General features: G+C 36.4%; 1 protein-coding gene across 4 annotated transcripts in view; it reads right to left on the bottom strand.

The window, feature by feature from the left end:
- VPS13B (vacuolar protein sorting 13 homolog B) overlaps nucleotides 1–24753 on the bottom strand; it is an 811037-nt gene that overhangs the window by 636381 nt on the left and 149903 nt on the right. For all 4 annotated transcript variants that reach the window (XM_045996973.1, XM_045996994.1, XM_045997018.1 and 1 more), the window contains exon 17: nucleotides 1178–1359. In XM_045996973.1, the coding sequence (XP_045852929.1) occupies nucleotides 1178–1359 (182 nt within the window). The remainder of the gene's footprint in view (nucleotides 1–1177; nucleotides 1360–24753) is intronic.

Genomic DNA, 24753 nt, shown 5'->3' on the forward strand with positions numbered 1-24753 from the left:
CTCAACACCCAAAGAATAAATAATCCAATTAAGAAATGTGCAGAGGACATGAACAGACATTTCTGCAAAGAACACATCCAGATGGCCAACAGACACATGAAAAAGTGCTCCACATCACTCAGCATCAGGGAAATACAAATCAAAACCACAATGAGATATCACCTCACACCAGTCAGAATGGCTAAAATTAACAAGTCAGGAAATGACAGATGCTGGCGAGGATGCGGAGAAAGGGGAACCCTCCTCCACTGTTGGTGGGAATGCAAGCTGGTCCAACCACTCTGGAAAACAGCATGGAGGTTCCTCAAAATGTTGAAAATAGAACTACCCTATGACCCAGCAATTGCACTACTGGGTATTTACCCTAAAGATACAAACGTGGTGATCCGAAGGGGCACGTGCACCCGAATGTTTATAGCAGCAATGTCTACAATAGCCAAACTTTGGAAAGAACCTAGAAATCCAACAACAGATGAATGGATCAAGAAGATGTGGTATATATACACAATGGAATGTGTATATATACTATGGAATACTATGCAGCCATCAAAAGAAATGAAATCTTGCCATTTGCGACGACGTGGATGGAACTAGAGAGTATCATGCTTAGTGAAATAAGTCAATCGGAGAAAGACAACTATCATATGATCTCCCTGATATGAGGACGTGGAGATGCAACATGGGGAGTTAGGGGGATAGGAGAAGAATAAATGAAACAAGATGGGATTGGGAGGGATACAAACCATAAGTGACTCTTAATCTCACAGAACAAACTGAGGGTTGCTGGGGGGAGGGGGGGTTGGGAGAGGGGGAGTGGGGTTATGGACATTGGGGAGGGTATGTGCTATGGTGAGTGTTGTGAAGTGTGTAAACCTAGCGATTCACAGACCTGTACCCCTGGGGATAAAAATACATTATATGTTTATAAAAAAAAAATTAAAAAAAAAAAAAAAAAAGAACATTCTGAAAATATATCCAGAAACTGGTGGCAGAGAATGAAACTGAATGGCTCACCTTGTATCCTGAATTTTACAGAGGAGCTGTAAATATCCACTTGCACAGAAATTTAGTACACGATTTAAGTCTAGCAGGTTATACTTATGAATTTGAATAATAAAATATTAGTCACCACCAATAAGAATTTTCCAAATACTTGCCAAGAAGATTGTGCTCTTACCTATAGTTTGGAAAACTTCATTCATCAAAGCTTCATTCACTGACAAAGAGTTGACATTTCCAATATGAGACCAGCTTTGATATATTGCTTGGAGCAGAAGTGTCTGTGCTCTTGTAGCTTGAATTGTGAGATTTGGAAGTTCAAATATACCTTCAGTTACAGCAATCTGAGATCTTTTGGTCCTGCATAAGAAAAGAGAAAGAATAATAGTATAGTACACAGCATTTACAAATAGCAACATAAAAAATGAACTAGGCTGACTTCGGAGAACAGTGTGAAGATTCCTCAAGAAATTAAAAATACAGCTTCCCTATGACCCTGCAATTGTACTACTGGATATTTATCCTAAAGATACAGATGTAGTGAAAAGAAGGGCCATCTGTACCCAATGTTTATAGCAGCAATGGCCCTGGTCGCCAAACCGTGGAAAGAACCAAGATGGCCTTCAACAGACGAATGGATAAGGAAGATGTGGCCCATATACACTATGAAGTATTATACCTCCATCAGAAAGGATGAATACGCAACTTTTGTAGCAACATGGACAGAACTGGAAAAGATTATGCTGAGTAAAATAAGTCAAGCAGAGAGAGTCAATTATCATATGGTTTCACTTATTTGCGGAGTACAACAAATAACATGGAGGACATGGGGAGATGGAGAGGAGAAGGGAGTTGAGGGAAATTGGAGGGGGAGATGAACCATGAGAGACTATGGACTCTGAAAAACAACCTGAGGGTTTTGAAGGGGTGGGGGGTAGGAGGCGGGGGGAGCCAGGTGGTGGATATTATGGAGGGCACATATTGCATGGAGTACTGGGTGTGATGCAAAAACAATGAATTCTATTACGCTGAAAAGAAATAAAAAAAAAATAGTAAGAGTTAACATAATTAATTAAATAGTAAACTGAAACAAAAATGAACTAGGCTGTAAGGAAAAAAAAGCTAACATTCAAAATAATTTATTTTTTTTTATTTCTTTTTAAAGATTTTATTTATTTATTTGACAGAGAGAGATCACAAGTAGGCAGAGAGGCAGGCAGAGAGAGAGAGAGGAGGAAGCAGGCTCCCTGCTGAGCAGAGAGCCCAATGCGGGGCTCGATCCCAGGACCCTGAGATCATGACCTGAGCCGAAGGCAGCAGCTTAACCCACTGAGCCACCCAGGTGTCCCCAAAATAATTTAAATATAACTAAATCAAATAGATATGCAACTCCACAATTTAAATTTCACTATTTCCAAAACTCTTACAATAAAAAATATAAATATAAAAATAATATCCATACATACACATTCATACACACACATACACACATATACTCTGTTCAATAATAATTTTTGAACCTAGATAATCTTCAAAGATAACAATGAAAATAATACTAGTTAACACTTAAGAAAATTTACTACCAGTTCTGCATTGTTCTAAATATATAGAGTAAAAATACAAAAACTTATATCCGGGGATTCTAATTCAGAGCCCTCTATCCTACTTCTCTCATAAGTATTTATGAAATGTTTACATTATACCCAGGTTCCTATTTGACAGTAAGAGAAAAGTAGAACATGAAATAGGAACTGTAGAGAGAGCATTTTCATAACGTATGTAGACTTAAAAAAAAAAACAGATCTAATTCCAAGCAAAACTTGAGCCGACTTGAAGGAAGTTAAGCGCCAGGTAAGTGAATATCTCTAGAAAGTGATTCAAGCAAACAAAGAATCAATGAAAAGTTCCTGAGGGAGAATTGGGCTGGCAAGTCCACGCAATGGCAAGAAAGCCATGTGGTTGTTGCAGCCTGATAATAACCTAATTCACTAAATCAATTGTTTTTCTACGAGTTCTACCCATAAGAAATACCTAAATAGGCTTTATACAGACATTGATCTTGAGATTTCATCTAAGCCTGACTCCAGAGTGTTCAATATCCTGAATTTATTTTTATTTTTTTAAGATTTTATTTATTTGACAGAGAGAGAGATAACAAGTAGGCAGAGCAGCAGGCAGAGAGAGAGGGGGAAGCAGACTCCCTGCTAAGCAGAGAGCCTGATCCAGGGCTCAATCCCAGGACCCTGAGATCATGTGACCCAAAGGCAGAGGCTTAACCCACTGAGCCACACAGGTGCCCCTATTTGTACTTTAAATCTCTAATCTTTCACCCTACTTTCAAAGTTTTTCATATAAAGTAGTGGATGCAGGACATGAAATTTTAAAAATCTATTGTCCAAACATGGCCAAATCTCTTTTTATGCTTTTAGAAAAAGAATTATATAAATTTTACTGAGCATCGCTTTCCTCTTTAAAAAACAAGTACCAAAAAAAAAAAAAAAATGTATAATAACCCCTACCCAATCTACCACAGTTAACTGTGAAAATCAACAACATTTAAGATTTAAAATTTGATACAAGAGTCTTTGCTAAAATCTAAAGAGACAGGAACTGTCTTTATATTCAAGGAATTCAGAGTCCACCTGTAAGACAATTAAACCAGTAATTAGAATTTAACATAATAAATGCTAAAACAATGTTACATAAACGTTCCTGTGAGATATACCCAGGAGAAGGCTGGAGGAAGAATGCAGGTGTTTGATTTAAGCTGAATCCTGAAGAATATGAATCATTTCATTAAAAAACTTTTTATTTAAAGAAAAAGTTATTCCAATTCAAAAACGGTCCAAAAACATTAACAGAAAACTTACAGACTATGAAAACAGACATGACCAATAAACATGAAAAAACTCAAAAACTCACCAGCAAAAAGAGGAAATTCAAATTAAAACAACATAGAACTCTTTTAATTTGTCAGATTAGCAAAACCTTTCTGCCTCTAACTCATCTTCTAGGACTATCTGAAAGGAATTTTCATGAATCTAAAAGAATACTTACACCATTTGTAATACTTTTAACACTATTTGCCACAATATTTAAAATATTTAAAACACCCTAAGCCTAAAACAATCTCATTGTTGAAAAGCTAACATGAAATATGGGTGAGTAAAAAGATACATAGTTGCATTACAATATGGTCACCTACACATACAAGTATGTCTGCATGTGTCTGTATGTTGACATCAAAAGTTCTGTCTAGAATTTTTTTTTAATTTTTTTTAAGATTTTATTTATTTGACAGAGATCACAAGTAGGCAGAGAGGCAGGCAGAGAGAGGCGGGGGGGGGGGGGGAAGCAGGCTCCCCGCTGAGCAGAGAGGCCAATGTGGAGCTCGATTCCAGGACCCTGGGATCATGACCTGCACTGAAGGCAGAGGCTTAACCCACTAAGCCACCCAGGTGCCCCTGTCTAGAATTTTTAATAGTTAGTTCTGTAAGATAAGAGTGGAAGATGATTCATGTCATCTTATCATTTTCTTATATAAATGTCTATATTGTTTGGCTTGGTCCTTTAAGAAATCTGTATTATGTTTAGAGAAATCTCTTTTTTTTACTCTTTAATTTAAATTACAGTATTTCCAGAATGAATTAAGGAAATCATAAACTATGTCAAATGAATTAATTTTGTAAATCATTTTTAAAATGCCAAGATACCGGGGTATCTGCATGGCTCAGTCAGTTAAGCGTCTGACTTGATTTTGGCTCAGGGTCTTGAGTTGGAGCCCTACAAAGGGCTCTATGCTGGGCATGGAGCCTGCTTGAGATTCACCCTCTCTCTCTGCCCCTTCTCCCCCATGTGTGTATGTGCACAAGTGTGCGTGCTGGCTCTCAAAAATAAAAAAAATTTAAAAAGCCAAGATATGAGCATTAAGTGTATCAATCTACCTCCACTCCCTGACCCAACACTGGATTATCAATTTCTTACCTCCTTACTGAAATAAACTTCACTTAAAACCTCCCTAAGAGGAATGGCATCAGCAAAAACAGCAGAGTGAGGTACACTAGTCTATCTCTCCATGAAAGCTGCAAAAATCTGGCAAACCCTCTCTAGAGTTAACTTTTTCAAAACTCTGGAAACTAACTAAAATCCTGCAACAAACAGGGAACACTAAAAAAAAAAAAAAAATGCAGCTGAATCTCAGAGCAGTGAGTTTTTTGGTATTTTTACTTACCCACGTTGAATCCCCTTCCTCTCAGCCCAGCAGTGGCATTTAACAATCCATATCCCCAGTACAAGTAAGTAGTGGTTAAGGTAGCTGGGTGGAGGATCAACTCAATGAGCTTACTTTATCTCTTTTAATTCAGAACTCTCCCAACACAAAAAAAAAACAAAAACAAACAAACAAAAAAAACCACCCTGGAGCATTTGTGGAAAACATTTATAGCCAGATGTATTACATTAGTCTTTACTTCCTGGGACAAGGGATTAAAAAAAGGGGGCAAAAAGCAGATTAACCAATATCTTGGGAGGAAAGTCTGGGAATTGTTGCTTTAGAGAATAAAAAGGTTAAAAAGTTCCAATGTCTTCCTGGGAATACAGAAGGCCATACACACACTGGCCTCTGCACTAGCAAAGCAAAGACCAGAGAAAGGCCTGAGGCTCTCACCTCCCACTGACTTTCACAATCTGCACAAGAAAAGAAGGCAGAATTGTCAACTGCCTGGTTGAGTTTTGAAGGAATTCCCAATCAGAAACCATGAAGGTCACGTGGCAGTAGATGAAATATTCACAGTGCAAAAAGAAAGACTGTCAATCAGTAATTACAATTCCAGCAAAACTATCCTCCAAAAATGAAGTAGAAGTCTCAAGAAAATTAAGTCCAAGACCAGAAGCCTTCACTGATGAATTCTACCAAACTTCTTTCAAAGAAGAATAGCAGAAGTCCTTTTCAAACTTATGCAAAAAATAGAGGGTACCTAATTCCTTCTGTAAGGCCAATGTTACCCTGAAACCAAAGCTAGACAAAGATAAGAAAATAACACACCAATATCCCTTGTGAACACAAATGTAAAAATCCTCAGTAAATACTAACATATCAGAAGAAATTAAAACATTACACAATGTGACAACTAGTACTCGTCCCATAAATAGAAGAGTGGTTCAACATAAGAAAATCAATCAATGGAATACACCATATTTACAGAAGGGGAAAAATCAGGTACATCTCAACTGACACAGAAAAAACATTTGACAAATATCCAATAGTCTTGCATGATTTAAACACTCAACATACTAAGAATGAAGACAAATTCTTCAATATGATATAGGACATTTATGAAAGATACATAACAAACATCATACTTAGTGATAAAAGACTGAAGGTTTGTTCTCCAAGATCAGGGAAAAGGAAAAGATCTCTGTTTTTGCCATTTATTTGCCATTTTATTCAACATTGTAGTATAGGTTCTAGCCAAGAAAAATAAGTAAAAGGCATTCAAAGGGTAACGGAAGAGTGGCATATGGATGACTCAGTTAGCTAAGCGTCTGCCTTCAGCTAAGGTCATCACTTTGGGGTCCTGGGATTGAGTCCCAAATCAGGCTCCCTGCTCAGCAGGGAGTCTGCTTCTCCCTTTTCTTCCCTTTCCCCCACTCATGTGTGCACCCTCCTTCTCTTACTCATATAAATTAATAAAATCTTTAAAAAAAAGTGTAAAGGAAAAGGTAAAAATATCAGTACTTACAGATGAGATAATTTTATATATTGGAAACCCTAAAACGTGCACGCACGCACACACACACACCTGTTAAAGCTAATAAATTCAACTGAGTTCTAAGATACAAGGGAATTACAAAAAATAAGTTTTGTATTTACTTAAAATGATAACCTGAAAAGGAAATAAAGAAAACAATTCCATTTATAATAGCAACAAAAAGAATAAACTACTTATGAATAACTTAACAAAGAAGTACAAAACTATTGCCCTGAAATCAACAAAACATTGTTGAAAGAAATTAAAGAAGGGATCTAAATAAATGGTAAGAGATGTTTATGAACTGAAAAATTGAATATTATTAAAATGGAAGTAACCCCCAAACTCATTAATGGATTAAATTTGATCCCTATCAATATCTCAGGTGTCTATTTTAAAAATGAATAATCCTAAAATTCATATGGACTTACAAAGAATCCTGATAGTCAAAACAGTCTTGAAAAAGAACAAGTTCAAAAACTTACACTTCTAAATTTCAAAATTTAGTATGAAAATAATGTGCCATAATGCATAAGTGCCATAATGGCATAAGAATAGACATATAAATCAGTGACCTAGAACTGTCAGTCTAGAAACAAAACCCCATATCTATGTCCAATTACTGATAAGGGTGTCAAGACCAAACAATGGGGAATGATACTCTTTTTTTAACTGATGTATCATTAACATAAAATGTTATATTAGTTTCAGGGGTATAACACAGTGATTTGCCAATTCTATTCATCACTCAATACTCACTACAGTAAGTGTAATCACCACGTGTCACAAGGGAATGAATAACCTCCTGGAACAACTGGATATCCAAGTACAAATGAAGTTGGACTCCTACCATACCATATATATGAAAATTAACTCAAAATTGATCAAAAAACTAAAACTATAAACTCTTAGAAAGAAATAGGTATAAATATTCATGATCTTAGATTAAGAAGTTTCATAAATATCATACCAAAAGAAAAAGCAAAAAAGGAAAAAGATATATTTGACTTCATCAAAATTTAAAATTTTGGATACCAAAGGCTACTATTCAGAAAGTGAGAAGATAATAAAATGGAAGGAAATATTTGTAAATCACGTATGTAAAAGAGTCTACTGTCCAGAGTATGTAAAGAACTCCCAACTTGGGGCACCTGGGTGGCTCAGTCGGGTTAAGTGCCTTCAGCTCAGGTCACATTCCTATGGTTCTGGGATACAGCACCACATCAGACTCCCTGCTCAGTGCAGCGTCTGCTTTGTGCTCTTCTCTCTCTCTGCTCCTCCCCCAACTAATGGTCTCAGACTCAAATAAATAAAATCTTAAAAAAAAAAAAAAGAACTCCTACAACTCAAAAGAAGATATACATCCCAATTTAAAAGTGAACTAGAACAGGGGTGCCTGGGTGGCTCAGTCCATTAAGCGTCTGCCTGCAGCTTGGTTCATGATCTCAGGGTGCTGGGATCAAGTTTCGGGTCAGGCTCCCTGTTTAAGGGGGAACTGCTTCTCCCTTTCCCTCTCCCCTTAGCTACTGCTCATGCTCACTCACTCTCTCATACTATCTCTCTCTCAAATAAATAAAATCTTAAAAAAAAAAAATGAACTGGAACATGAATAGACATTCCTCCAAAGAAGATACACAAATGGCCAATACACACATTAAGAGATACTCAACATCATCTGGGAAATGAAAATCAAAACTGTACTGAGCTGCCACTTCACACCCACTAGGATGGCTATAAAGAAGGAAAAGAAACAAACAAACAGAAAATAAAAATAACAGGTGTTGGCAATGATGGCGAAGAATTGTAACCATCATACAATGGAGGTAGGAATGTATAACACTAAAGCCACTGTGCAAAATAATCTGGCAGTTCATCAAAAAGTAAATATAGAGTTACTATACAACCCAGCGATTATACTGCTACATATATACCCAAGAGAACTGAGATCATGTTCATATAAAAACTCATAAATGCATGTTCATAGCAGCATTATTCTCAACAGCCCAAAAGTGGAACAACCCAACCAAACAATCCAACTGAAAAATGGATTAACAAAATGTGCTATGTATCCACACAAAAGAATATCATTCAGCCATTAAAAGGAATGGAGTAGTAATAATTGCTCTAGCACAGAGGAACCTTGAAAGGATGCTAAATGAGAGAAGCCAGGCAAAAAATGCCACATAATGTATGATTTTGTTCATATGAAATGTTCATGGAGACAGGGTTTCTTTTTTAGAGTTTTGAAAATGTTCTGGAATCAGATAATGACAATGACTGCAAAATGGTGTAAAAATAATAAAAACCAAAGAATAGTACATTTTAAAATAATTAAAATGGTGAATGTTGTATAATGTGGACTTTATCTCATTAAAACAAAAAAATCTCCCTCAAGTAGTCAGAACTCTGTTCCTAGGCACAGTGGTCTAAGTAAATATGCTTTCTCTCACTCAAAAATATATATCAAAACAACAAAAAGAAAACGACCCAGCTCTCTTAAATAGCATGCCAGGCAATTTAAATATACAACTGCACATTAATAATACACAGACCACCTTATCCATACACTTTTCAAATATGTAATAGCAATATGTAGCTCTACCTGGATTTACCCTTCAACCACAGTCCTGATCACATTCTGCCAGAAAGCCAATGGACTGAAATGAACAGACCAAGAAACAAACATGCACTGAATAAAAGATTCTATAAACCAAACAGGTAAAATAGCAGGCCTTAAAAGAAATAGAAGGAAAAACAAAAAGGACCCAATACACAAATTTATAATGTCACTATTGTTCCTTTTGCATTCTTAACAATGCAACCATTTTGTAAATTATTTTTATTTTAATGAGTATTTAAAAATAGGTATTTCTCTCTATATTAAGTTCTCAAAATTCCTGGCCAAAAAAAATGTATTTGTGATAGCAAGTAAAGAAAAAAAAATCTGGAACACCTACAATATAAAATGTACAATTAAACTACTCTATCTTTAGTTAAATACACTATAGAAAGTCCTATAGCGTAGCAAGAGCATGTTCTTATAACTACAGCAATAATCTTTTATAAGGCAAAATTAAAGTTGGGATTCTTTTTACAAGTGAGCCTTTACTATTTCATAACAAATTAAGCTACTGTATATGGTATTCTAACTTTCAAGCCATCATATGTTACATAAAATGGTTCCCAAATGGGTAACATGGACTTGAATAAAAGCTTAAACATATGCAAATTCAAAAAGATTAATTTATTCTACATTTAATAATACCCAAGGGTAGGGGGCAATTCTCTCCTTCAGATTCAATTTAACATCAAAGGAAATAATCCACTTTGTACAAAAGCCAGAATTTAATAATAAATAAATTATATCATACACATAGGGCATGTTTTTGTGGTTTTATTTTCCAGCTGTAGCCGACCACAAATAAAAGTACATTTTATTATGCTTCTGCTAAGTACTCCAGTAGCATTTGAACTAAAATAAACTATTTAAAAATAATTTGGCCAAAGATGGTAGGTTATACAATGTATCTGTTAGTATCAATGAAGACAAGTTTCATTCCCTTTTCAAAATATTTTGAAATATTTCTAATAAGTTAACAAATATAAAAAAATAATGAATACCCATGTGTCCATTTCATCAGACCCAATTCATCTAACCATAACATCATACCACATTTGCTTCAGAAATTTCTTAACAGACCAACAGTTTTTACAACTTTATTTATGCTATTTGGGAGGCTCTTTAAAATGTAGTGAATATGCACAATAAAATAAAATTTTCCTTGTGGTTTCTGCCTATATATATATATATATATATATATATATATATGTGTGTGTGTGTGTATATATATATATATAAAATTTTAAGTTCAATCAAGTTCATATAAAAATATCTAACAAGTCTGGAAATACCTTAAAAAAATCACTAAACCAACTTTTTAACATGTAAGTTGGCAAAAATAATTTAACTAATGCCTATTTCACCTATCAGAGAAGTCCTAGTCTGAACATATGTTCACTTTACAGAATAGGTTTAAAAACTATCAATTCAAACATTACTCTCTAGGGAAAAATAAATCCTAATGTAACTAGTGGAATAAACAACTCATTAAAACTCAACTTGGACAAACTCCAGAATAAATTGAGGGAAACAGAAACAAGTAGGTCTTGATTGTGTAGTAGCAAAGATTGAAAATGAATATGCCCTAATTAACGAATACTTTAAAAGACTCTGCTTGTACCATCTGCTGACAAATCATAATACAGAGTTGATGAAATTTCTGGACCAATCTGGCATTTCTTTAAAGAAAATTCTACCTTCAAAATTTTAAATAAAGAATGTGGAAATCGTTTTTACTATTCAATGCAAAAGAATTAAACAATTGCCATACGTACACTTGAGGAACAGCCATCCAGTCTCTTAAAATCAACACACCTCACAGCAATTGAAAGAATATCCTCAGCAACAGCTGGATCTAAAGATTTATATAGAGTCCCCAAATGCAGAGTTTGAACCTACAAATTGGTTCCAAAAATGTATTTTTGTTATTACTCATATCCTGTACAGTAAAATAAGATTAGATCACTTTTTCCAAAACAAAATGAGTACAAAACTTCACCAAATCAACTTCGAAATAAAGCAGTTTAAAAAGCTTAGAAATTTGTATTTAGTTCTGTATACCTTATACAATACATCAATATTTGATGAAAAGGGAAAAAAATGTTTTAAATTAAATAGTAGGTAAAATGAAAGGTTAAAGCTCCTCTTTCCTTCTTCTGATCTGACTCCACCTTGATACATAACTACTTATTATAAGTTTAGCATACACAACTATAGACCTCTTTTGATTTTATGCATTCATATACACTTAAAATTTTAATGGATGTGTGTGCTTATGTGTGTGTGTTTATGTGTGGGGGGCGTCTGTCTATAGTCTGGTTTTTTTTTAACTAAATGACATTCTCAGAGATTAAGCTCTTTCTACAGTAATACACACACTTCCACAGTGATCTTTTGCATACTTCATAATAGTTTGGATCCTGTTTCACATTCATCAGCACTGTGTCAGAATATCCCTTTCACAACATTCTCACCGGTACATTTTTTAGTCACAATGACTGTAGCATTTGCAAATAACTATAAAATGCAAATTATATCTTGTTATATTAGATTCGAAAAGTTCAGCATTTTTCAAATTTCTAAAATACTACTTCAATTTAAATATTAAATAAAAGAAAAAGTTAACACTAAGATAAAAATTAATTTCTGATTATTATAATATACCATGTCCAATATTGTACAATAAACAATGGATGGTAGCAAACAAAATACAAAAGGAGCAAAATGTTGTCCCTTCATTTTCTCATCATCTCCTAGACAAGTTATTCAATATAAACAATTCACCTACTTAAGTAAAAATGTCTACTCAGGAAAAAAGAGAAGGGAAGCGCATTTATAGAATATACTTTATGTATGTAATAACATTCAAACACAACCTTAAGAATTCTGATTAGAAAAATCCCCAAAATTTTAGTCAAGTTCAGTAATTAAAGTCACTGTTTTTTTTTCCTTTGGCCAAGAGCACATTTTACACATATTATGTAAGTAAACAGGAGACAGACTTAGTTGTCAAAAACATAATCTAAAACCTCATCAATCAGACAACCAAAAAAAAAAAAAAAATGAAATCACTATAGAAATTACCAGCTGCATGTCAATAAGTTTTTATTTTTGTCTACAAAAGAGTCAAGGTTTGAAAGATAAATGTCCTCTATAGAAAAAGATGGTCCATATGGAGATTAAGTAAAAAGAAAGGAAAGCTGTTAAATAATCACACGAACCAGTGTAAAATCACTTCCATGAAAAGTGCAGTGAAAAACAGAACCCACATCCAGTGAAGGAATATATTAGGGGGGTGTAACCTAGTCGGAGAAAAGTGTCAGTTTCCAATACCTATAGGGTAAGTAAAAGTCGTTTAGGCTATTGACTAGTGAAACAATATGGTGAAAGACCTGGTGAAAAAAGAAACTGAAGAAGGCAAAAGGTGGAAGGGGCTAAGGAGGACACATAGATCAACGTGGATAGCCAAGCAAGGGCTAGATCACGGAGGGTATTGCAGAATGTCTAAAGATTTTAATCTTCACTGTAAAAGCTGTGAGAAGCAAAGTATTTTAGGCTGGAGAAGGACATAATTAGAATTATCTTTCAAAAACAAGTCAATCAAACAAACCTGGCTGCAAATATAAGAGTTAGCTGGTGATTAAGACCCAGAAAAGATACTCAACATCACTCATCATCAGGGAAATATAAATCAAAAGTATAATGAAATATCACCTCACACTTGCTAGAATAGTTAAAGTTAACAACACAGGAAACAACAGATGTTGACAAAGATGCAGAGAAAGGGGAACCCTCTTGTACCGTTGGTGGGAATACAAACTGGTGCAGGCATTTTGGAAAACAGTATGGAGGGTCCTCAAAAAGTTATAAAGAAAACAACCCCACAACCCAGCAATTGCACTACTAGGTATTTACCCAAAGGATACAAAGGGCACACGCATCCCGATGTTTATAGCAGCAGTATCAACAAGACCCAGACTATGGAAAGTGCCCAAATGTCCATCAACTGAGGAATGGATAAAGAAGATGTGGTATGTATACACAGTGCAATATTACTCAGCCATCAACAAGAATGGAATCTTGCCATTTGCAATGAAGTGAATTTAGCTAAACAATATTATGCTAAGTGAAATAAATCAGTCAGATAAAGACAAATACCATATGATTTCACTCATATGCAGAATTTAAGAAAAAAAAAAAAACAGATGAACATCGGGGAAAGAAAAAATAAGAGAGGGAGACAAACCATAAAAGACTCTCAACCATAGAGAACAAACTGAGGGTAACTAGAGGGGAGGTGGGCGGAGGAATAGGCTACATGGGGGATGGGTGATAAGGGGGGACGCTTGTGATGAGCACTGGGTGTTGTACATAAGTGATGAATCAGTAAATCCTACTACTGAAACCAATATTACCCCATATATTAACTGACTAGAACGTTTTTTAGAACTTGAAACCTTAAAAAAGAAAAGAAAAGAAAAGAACACCTCTCTAAATACTTAGGTAATCAAGAAAGAAAAAGCGAAGACTGCATCTTATTCATAATGGGACTCCAGGGCCTACAACACAAGTTTTCACATGATAAGTGCCAAAATATTATTTTTAAAACAAATAAATGAGTCATTAATCAGATGAAAGAGCTAAGTATTAACAGATTCATCTAGGAAACTGGCAGTATTTTTTAAAGTTATAAATCATAATAAAGAATACAAAGTTATTATTGAAAACTTGCTAATAGTTACCAACATGCTATTGACGGCTCCATCACTAACTAATTAAAAGAAGTCTAGAATCAGTGACTTATCTTTCTAGATCCACCATATCACCTTCCCTTACTTCATTTCCACATCCTTAAAATAAAAAACAAATGACTTGTCCATTGTGAGATTCAAATAAATCCCTGTATGTAGTGGAATTAGTGAAGTACAAATGCTATACAAGAGCATTATGATGCTGTTCTTAGAGATTATCTTCTGCCACTAAGTATGCACTATATAATCTTTTGGGTTTGGGGACCTCCAATAATTATTTGTTCTTAAATTTCAAATTAATGTATTAAAAAGAGATTAAATCAAACACAGTTAAGAAATTTAGAGACAATGATAAAAAAAAAAACCTTACATTAAACTGAGTTATTTCTAACCGAAACATTTCCCTTTTAATATACTAATAACTTAGAATTCTTTTGAATATACTCTTAAGTTTCAGTTCCCAAAAATAATGAAACACAGACGTATTTCAAAGATACTGTCACTAGAATAAAATGCTGTCACAAGATAATATTCTCCTGCTGTTGTACATAGACAAAACCAAATACTGGGGAATAGCTAGCATAATTCTTCTCATAGAAAAAGAAATACATCTTATGATAATATTCTCCAATATCCCAAAAATCAAATTTAAAGTCAATAATCTAAGAATGAATTATAAATGTTCATTTGGGTACCTCTAAGTTTAAAACTTTTAACAAGAGACGAATTGTATTTGCCTATACAACTTCACACCCAACTGATCATAAAATTACATGTGGAAAATATCAAGTTTTCCAACAGGAAAATCAAAGAAAACCTTCTGTTCTCATTGGACCAACACTCTCTGGTTGTTAACATGTGTTGCATGCTCTTCATGCATTCACTTAAAAAAAAATTCAAAGAGAAAACTGATATGAAGACAGATGTTATTTACCTATAGTAGTGTTTCTCATGTCTTTTTAATCTCCCCCCCGACACACACATACACTCAAGAACTATAAAAGCAGGTATTTTTTGACTGGTCATTTATTTAAACACATTACAAAATCAGAACCAAAACATGACAAAAAATAAAAATTGGGAGGAGTTAACATAAAAATTGTTCTTTCAAGGGAATTTTTAAAAAACAATAATGCACTAATATTCTAAATAAGTAAATGTACTTTATTAGCAAAATATAAAATCATTAGTAATGCAATGACGGGATTTATAATTTCATAATTGAAAACTGTAGCTAAAATATTTCCAAGAGTTGAAATTAACCAAACTAAATCCCAAAACAGCACAAGCAGAGACTTTTTAAAAGTTAGTACTAAGAAAGAGACAAACAGAACATCTGATGAAAACATGCTCAGAACCAATCATGTTATTTTGTTAAATTTAAGATTCTGGAGTATTCCTCATATAAAGATTACTTGAGAGGCATTTTTTAAATTTTTAAAATGTCATTAAAAATCACTCAAGACAAATTTACAAATGACATATTGGGGGAAAACATTCCTAATTCACTTCTATTCTCTATTTCTCAACTCCCCAAAAGAGCCATAAATATATTATACATGGATTTATACAATGAAACTACTCTTTCTGATATGAACAAACTGGTAATTCATGCAAATGCAATTTAGGCCAAATTTTCACCTTGATACAAATACAAAGCTGTAAATTAATCAAATTAAAATACACAGGACAATAGTTGGGGCGCCTGGGTAAATAAGTTTTTTAAAAGTTTAAATCTTGTTAAAGAATTAGACTATGCTTGTTGTCACTTAAAATAGAGTCCTATGATATCTCCCATGTTAAAATTACATCTTTTTCTATTTTTTTCTTTAAAATTTTATTTATCAGAGAGAAAGAGAGTATACATGAGCAAGGAGGAGGGGTTGGGGAAGGGTCAAAGGGAGAAACAGACTTGGCTGCTGAGCAGGGAGCCCCACACTAGGGTTGATCCCAGCACCTGGGATCATGACTTGAGCTGAAGGCAAATGCTTAACTGACTGAGCCATCCAGGTGCCCCTCTCTTTTTCTATTTTTATTATTCTCTTTAAACTATGCTTTTTAAAAACCTAAGCAAAAGACACTCAATGAAATGAAAATATGTGAATGTGTAAGAACTTATTTTTAATAAGTCTGAACTACCTGTTCATATCAGGAAGAGTAGTTTCATTGTATAAATCCATACATATTATATTTATGGCTCTTTTGGGGAGTTAAGAAATAGAGAACAGAAGTGAGTCTAGACTTTATTAATTATGAATGTTTTCATTTATGAATGTATGAAATCTATGTACAAAATCTTTTATTATTCAACTAAAAATGCTATGAGCCTCAGTCTTCGGCAGCAGTGTGCTAGAGAAATCCCAGAAGCTCTAGTGAAAAGAATCAGTTGTCTGATGGGTTTGGGTGAAGAATGGAACAACAAAGCAAGGAACAGTGGGGTTTTTCAGCTAACAAGCTAATCAGTCATCCCCTAAATCAAAACAGGCATTACTCCTTATTTTGAGCCAACAGCCCTCCCCAAAAATTTGACTCACTCCAGGGAGAAAGAAAGGGACTGAATGCAAAGAGACAAGAAAGAACTTTGGTGGCTACCTGACTACACATATCTGTACACATAAAACTGCTAAACTTTGCTATATTTAAATTATACTCTGGTTTTAAAGATTTTTTTTTATTTTTATTTATTTGACAGCGAGAGACAGGAGATCACAAGTAGGCAGAGAGGCAGGCAGAGAGAGAGAGAGGGAAGCAGGCTCCCCGCCGAGCAGAGAGCCCGATGTGGGAATCGATCCCAGGACCCTGAGATCATGACCTGAGCCGAAGGCAGCGGCTTAACCCACTGAGCCACCCAGGCGCCCGTATACTCTGGTTTTAAAATAAGAACTAAGTTAATGAAAACAAGGGTATAATTCATATAATAATCCATTATAGAGAACTTTATATATCTTTTTTTTTTCCCTTTTTATTTTTTTTTTCAGCGTAACAGTATTCATTCTTTTTGCACAACACCCAGTGCTCCATGCAAAACGTGCCCTCCCCATCACCCACCACCTGTTCCCCCAACCTCCCACCCCTGACCCTTCAAAACCCTCAGGTTGTTTTTCAGAGTCCATAGTCTCTTATGGTTCGCCTCCCCTCCCCAATGTCCATAGCCCGCTCCCCCTCTCCCAATCCCACCTCCCCCCAGCAACCCCCAGTTTGTTTTGTGAGATTAAGAGTCATTTATGCTTTGTCTCCCTCCCAATCCCATCTTGTTTCATTTATTCTTCTCCTATCCCCCTACCCCCCCATGTTGCTTCTCCATGTCCTCATATCAGGGAGATCATATGATAGTTGTCTTTCTCCGATTGACTTATTTCACTAAGCACGATACGCTCTAGTTCCATCCACGTCGTCGCAAATGGCAAGATTTCATTTCTTTTGATGGCTGCATAGTATTCCATTGTGTATATATACCACATCTTCTTGATCCATTCATCTGTTGATGGACATCTAGGTTCTTTCCATAGTCTGGCTATTGTAGACATTGCTGCTATAAACATTCGGGTACACGTGCCCCTTCGGATCACTATGTTTGTATCTTTAGGGTAAATACCCAGTACTGCAATTGCTGGGTCATAGGGTAGTTCTATTTTCAACATTTTGAGGAACCTCCATGCTGTTTTCCAGAGTGGTTGCACCAGCTTGCATTCCCACCAACAGTGGAGGAGGGTTCCCCTTTCTCCACATCCTCGCCAGCATCTGTCATTTCCTGACTTGTTAATTTTAGCCACTCTGACTGGTGTGAGGTGATATCTCATTGTGGTTTTGATTTGTATTTCCCTGATGCCGAGTGACGTGGAGCACTTTTTCATGTGTCTGTTGGCCATCTGGATGTCTTCTTTGCAGAAATGTCTGTTCATGTCCTCTGCCCATTTCTTGATTGGATTGTTTGTTCTTTGGGTGTTGAGTTTGCTAAGTTCCTTATAGATTTTGGATACTAGCCCTTTATCTGATATGTCGTTTGCAAATATCTTCTCCCATTCTGTCAGCCGTCTTTTGGTTTTGTTAACTGTTTCCTTTGCTGTGCAAAAGCTTTTGATCTTGATGAAATCCCAATAGTTCATTTTCGCCCTTGCTTCCCTTGCCTTTGCCGTTGTTCCTAGGAAGATGTTGCTGCGGCTGAGGTCGAAGAGGTTGCTGCCTGCGTTCTCCTCAAGGATTTTGATGGATTTCTTTCTCACATTGAGGTCCTTCATCCATTTGGAGTCTATTTTCGTGTGTGGTGTAAGGAAGTGGTCCAATTTCATTTTTCTGCATGTGGCTGTCCAATTTTCCCAGCACCATTTATTGAAGAGGCTGTCTTTTTTCCATTGGACATTCTTTCCTGCTTTGTCGAAGATTAGTTGACCATAGAGTTGAGGGTCGATTTCTGGGCTCTCTATTCTGTTCCACTGGTCTATGTGTCTGTTTTTGTGCCAGTACCATGCTGTCTTGATGATGACAGCTTTGTAATAGAGCTTGAAGTCCGGAATTGTGATGCCACCAACTTTGACTTTGTTCTTCAATATTCCTTTGGCTATTCGAGGTCTTTTCTGGTTCCATATAAATTTAAGGATTATTTGTTCCATTTCTTTGAAAAAAATGGATGGTATTTTGATAGGGATTGCATTAAATGTGTAGATTGCTTTAGGTAGCATAGACATTTTCACAATATTTATTCTTCCAATCCAGGAGCATGGAACATTTTTCCATTTTTTTGTGTCTTCCTCAATTTCTTTCATGAGTACTTTATAATTTTCTGTGTATAGATTCTTAGTCTCTTTGGTTAGGTTTATTCCTAGGTATCTTATAGTTTTGGGTACAATTGTGAATGGGATTGACTCCTTAATTTCTCTTTCTTCAGTCTTGTTGTTGGTGTACAGAAATGCAACTGATTTCTGTGCATTGATTTTATATCCTGACACTTTACTGAATTCCTGTACAAGTTCTAGCAGTTTTGGAGTGGAGTCTTTTGGGTTTTCCACATATAGTATCATATCATCTGCGAAGAGTGATAGTTTGACTTCTTCTTTACCAATTTGGATGCCTTTAATTTCTTTTTGTTGTCTGATTGCTGAGGCTAGGACTTCTAATACTATGTTGAATAGCAGTGGTGATAATGGACATCCCTGCCGTGTTCCTGACCTTAATGGAAAAGCTTTCAGTTTTTCTCCATTGAGAATGATATTTGTGGTATGGTTTTCATAGATGGCTTTGATAATATTGAGGTATGTGCCCTCTATCCCTACACTTTGAAGAGTTTTGATCAGGAAGGGATGCTGTACTTTGTCAAATGCTTTTTCAGCATCTATGGAGAGTATCATATGGTTCTTGTTCTTTCTTTTATTAATGTGTTCTATCACATTGATTGATTTGCGGATGTTGAACCAACCCTGCAGCCCTGGAATAAATCCCACTTGATCGTGGTGAATAATCCTTTTAATGTACTGTTGAATCCTATTGGCTAGTATTTTGGCGAGAATTTTTGCGTCTGTGTTCATCAAGGATATTGGTCTGTAGTTCTCTTTTTTGGTGGGATCCTTGTCTGGTTTTGGGATCAAGGTGATGCTGGCCTCATAGAATGAGTTTGGAAGTTTTCCTTCCATTTCTATTTTTTGGAACAGTTTCAGGAGAATAGGAATGAGTTCTTCTTTAAATGTTTGGTAGAATTCCCCTGGGAAGCCGTCTGGCCCTGGGCTTTTGTTTGTTTGGAGATTTTTGATGACTGTTTCAATCTCCTTACTGGTTATGGGCCTGTTCAGGTTTTCTATTTCTTCCTGGTTCAGTTGTGGTAGTTTATATGTCTCTAGGAATGCATCCATTTCTTCCAGATTGTCCAATTTGTTGGCGTAGAGTTGCTCATAGTATGTTCTTATAATTGTCTGTATTTCTTTGGTGTTAGTTGTGATCTCTCCTCTTTCATTCATGATTTTATTGATTTGGGTCCTTTCTCTTTTCTTTTTGATGAGTCTGGCCAGGGGTTTATCAATCCTATTGATTCTTTCAAAGAACCAGCTCCTAGTTTCATTGATTTTTTCTATTGTTTTTTTGGTTTCTATTTCATTGATTTCTGCTCTGATCTTTATGATTTCTCTTCTCCTGCTGGGTTTAGGGTTTCTTTCTTGTTCTTTCTCCAGCTCCTTTACGCGTAGGGTTAGGTTGTGTACTTGAGACCTTTCTTGTTTCTTGAGAAAGGCTTGTACCGCTATATATTTTCCTCTCAGGACTGCCTTTGCTGTGTCCCACAGATTTTGAACTGTTGTGTTTACATTATCATTTGTTTCCATGAATTTTTTCAATTCTTCTTTAATTTCCTGGTTGACCCATTCATTCTTTAGAAGGATGCTGTTTAGTCTCTATGTATTTGGGTTCTTTCCAGCTTTCGTCTTGTGATTGAGTTCTAGCTTCAGAGCATTGTGGTCTGAAAATATGCAGGGAATAATCCTAATCTTTTGATACCGGTTGAGACCTGATTTGTGACCCAGGATGTGATCTATTCTGGAGAAGGTTCCATGTGCACTAGAGAAGAATGTGTATTCTGTTGCTTTGGGATGAAATGTTCTGAATAGATCTGTGATGTCCATCTGGTCCAGTGTGTCATTTAAGGCCTTTATTTCCTTGTTGATCTTTTGCTTGGATGATCTGTCCATTTCAGTGAGGGGAGTGTTCAAGTCCCCTACTATTATTGTAGTATTATTGATGTGTTTCTTTGATTTTGTTATTAATTGGTTGATATAGTTGGCTGCTCCCACGTTAGGGGCATAGATATTTAAAATTGTTAGATCTTCTTGTTGGACAGACCCTTTGAGTAGGATATAGTGTCCTTCCTCATCTCTTATTATAGTCTTTGGCTTAAAATCTAATTGATCTGATATAAGGATTGCCACCCCAGCTTTCTTCTGATGCCCATTAGCATGGTAAATTGTTTTCCACCCCCTCACTTTCAATCTGGAGGTGTCTTCGCGTCTAAAATGAGTTTCTTGTAGGCAACATACTGATGGGTTTTGTTTTTTTATCCATTCTGATACCCTGTGTCTTTTGATTGGGGCATTTAGCCCATTAACATTCAGGGTAACTATTGAGAGATATGAATTTAGTGACATTATTAGCCTGTAAGGTGACTGTTACTGTATATTGTCTCTATACCTTTCTGATCTACTACTTTTAGGCTCTCTCTTTGCTTAGAGGACCCCTTTCAATATTTCCTGGAGAGCTGGTTTGTGTTTGCAAATTCTTTCAGTTTTTGTTTGTCCTGGAAGCTTTTGATCTCTCCTTCTATTTTCAATGATAGCCTAGCTGGATAGAGTATTCTTGGCTGCATGTTTTTCTCGTTGAGTGCTCTGAATATATCATGCCAGCTCTTTCTGGCCTGCCAGGTCTCTGTGGATAAGTCTGCCGCCAATCTAATATTTTTACCATTGAATGTTACTGATTTCTTTTCTCGGGCTGCTTTCAGGATTTTCTCTTTGTCACTCAGACTTGTAAATTTTACTATTAGGTGACGGGGTGTGGACCTATTCTTGTTGACTTTGAGGGGGGTTCTCTGCATCTCCTGGATTTTAATGCTTGTTCCCTTTGCCATATTAGGGAAATTCTCTCCAATGATTCTCTCCAATAGACCCTCTGCTCCCCTCTCTGTTTCTTCTTCTTCTGGAATCCCAATTATTCTAATGTTGTTTCGTCTTATGGTGTCACTTATCTCTCGAATTCTCCCCTCATGGTCCAGTAGCTGTTTGTCCCTCTTTTGCTCGGCTTCCTTATTCTCTGTCATTTGGTCTTCTATATCACTAATTCTTTCTTCTGCCTCATTGATCCTAGCAGTGAGAGCCTCCATTTTTGATTGCACCTCATTAATAGCTTTTTTGATTTCAACTTGGTTAGACTTTAGTTCTTTAATTTCTCCAGAAAGGGCTTTAATATCTCCAGAGAGGGTTTCTCTAATATCTTCCATGCCTTTTTCGAGCCCGGCTAGAATGTTCAGAATCGTCATTCTGAACTCTTGATCTGACATAGTACCAATGTCTGTGTTGATTAGGTCCCTAGCCTTCGGTACTGTCTCTTGTTCTTTTGTTTGTGGTGATTTTTTCCGCCTTGTCATTTTGTCCAGATAAGAGGATATGAAGGAGCAAATAAACTACTAATAGGGTGGCAAAGACCCCGGAAAAATGCGCTGTAACCAAATCAGAAGAGACCCCAAATTGTGGGGGGGGAAGGGGATAAAAAACAGGTTCTGAAAAAAAAGAAAAAAAAGAAAAAAAAAAAAAAGAAAAAAATTTAAAAAATAAAACAAATAAAAAATATAAAAAAGAAAGAAAAAATATATATATTTAGATGAACTAGTCAAAAAACGTTAAAAAAGAAAAGGGTAAAAGTTTTTAAAAAAATTTAGCAGAAGAAGAAAAAAGAAAAAAGAAAAAAAAATTGAAAAAAGAAAAAAAATAAAAAATTGAAAAAAAGAAAAAAAAATTGAAGTAGCCGCAAGACTAAAGAATCATGGGGAGAAAGCCATGAGTTCCGTGCTTTGCTTTCTCCTCCTCTGGAATTGCTCTGCTGTCTTAGGAATTGAATCTGCTTTCTCCTTGATAGATGAACTTCGTCCTGGCTGGATATTTTGTTGATCTTCTGGGGGAGGGGCCTGTTGTAGTGACTCTCAAGTGTCTTTGCCCGAGGCGGGATTGCACCGCCCTTACCGGCGGCCGGACTAAGTAATCGGCTCGGTTCGCTTTTGGGAGCTTCTGTTCCCTGAACGCTTTCCGTAGAGTTCCGGAGGACGGGAATGAAAATGGCGGCCTCCTAGTCTCCGGCCCGGAGGAGCCGAGAGCCTGGGGCCCCACTCCTCAGTGCGCCCCCAGAGGACAGCACCCAATCACTCCCGTATCCCCAGCCTCTAGCCGCGCTCCGAGCTCACCCAGCCCGCAACCAGTTCAAGGTAACCCCGAGCTGAGAGTTCAGTCCTCGGCTCTGTCTTTGCAGCCGGTTTCTCCATTCTAATACCTGCGAGCTCTCCGACACTCTGACACCCCCGATCCTTCTGTGACCTTGCGGGGCCTGGGGCCACGCTGGCCCCGCGTGGGCTTCACCCCGGTTTAGCCCCTGGAGCAATGTCCCTCAGTGGAACAGACTTTTAAAAGTCCTGATTTTGTGCTCCGTTCCTCCGCCGCTTGCCGGGAGCCGGCCCCTCCCCCCGCGGTCTATCTTCCCGTCGTTTTAGATTCACTTCTCCGCCAGTCCTACCTTTCAGAAAGTGGTTGATTTTCTGTTTCTAGAGTTGCTGTTCTTCTTCTCTTCACTCTCCCGTTGGATTTGTAGGTGTTTGCTATGTTTAGATAAGCTATCTAGCTGATCTCCTGCTACCTGATGTAGTCTCAGGCTGCTACTTCTCCGCCATCTTGACTCCTCCCTCCTATAGAGAACTTTATAAAACCAAGTCTACACGACTCTAAAGTACTATGAAAGTTTGCTATAGTCATATAGTATTTTCAGGTGTAGCCAGACCGCTAAATGTTTTCCAATTTTTTTCCTTACTCACAGGGATTGTACAAATATAAGAATATTTTGAGAAATAAGTATGAAAAATTAAGTTTTCACCTTCAAATATTATTCCTCCCCCAAAAAGTTAAGAACATGATGAGACTAAGCAACTAATATCTAGGGGTGCCTGAGTGGCTCAGTCAGTTAAGTATCTGCCTTCAGCTCAGGTCATAATCTGAGGGCCCTGGGATCAAGTCCCACATCTGGCTCCCTGCTCAGTGGGGAGCCTGCTTCCCCTCTCCATTTGCCCTCTCCCTGCTCATCCTCTCTCTCTCTAAGAAATAAATAAAATCTTTAAAACAAAACAAAACGGTTTGAAATGGCTAAGGACACAAAAGGATATTCTCAGAAAATCCCAAGTCACAGTTACATCAGCAACTATAACACAGTTTGAAAACCCCTTAATCAACTCTGGAATTTAAACATCTCTGAGAATATGGATAATTATTTGCAAGACTGAATATATTTTACTCAGTTAAGGAAAGCCACAGACAGATGTAGAAAATAAAAAACAAGTTAGCTGCTCATACATGCTATGTCAAAGATAACCTCAAAAACATTATCTAAGTGAAAGAAGCCAGACACAAGATACCACATATTGCATGATTCCATTCATATGCCATAAAAGACACTTTATGAAGAAAGTGGTTACCTGGGGCCAGAGATGAAAATAACTATAAACAGGTTTGAGGGATCTCACTGGGAGAATGAAAATGTTCTAAAACTGATTTACAGTAATAATTACATAACTCAGTTAAGGTGCTAGAAATCACTGAATTACATATCTGAAATGGGTGAATTTTATGCTACATAAAGTACTCAATAAAGCTGTTTATTAAAAAATTGTAAGTTAGCGGGCGCCTGGGTGGCTCAGTGGGTTAAGCTGCTGCCTTTGGCTCAGGTCATGATCTCAGGGTCCTAGGATGGAGTCCCACATCGGACTCTCTGCTCAGCAGGGAGCCTGCTTCCCCCTCCTCTCTGCCTGCCTCTCTGCCTACTTGTGATCTCTCTCTCTCTGTCAAAAAATAAATAAAATCTTTAAAAAAAAAATTGTAAGTTAGCAAAACTATTCCTATGGAAA

The sequence above is a fragment of the Meles meles genome, chromosome 1 (genome assembly GCF_922984935.1).
Source record: "Meles meles chromosome 1, mMelMel3.1 paternal haplotype, whole genome shotgun sequence".
Lineage (NCBI taxonomy): Eukaryota > Metazoa > Chordata > Mammalia > Carnivora > Mustelidae > Meles > Meles meles.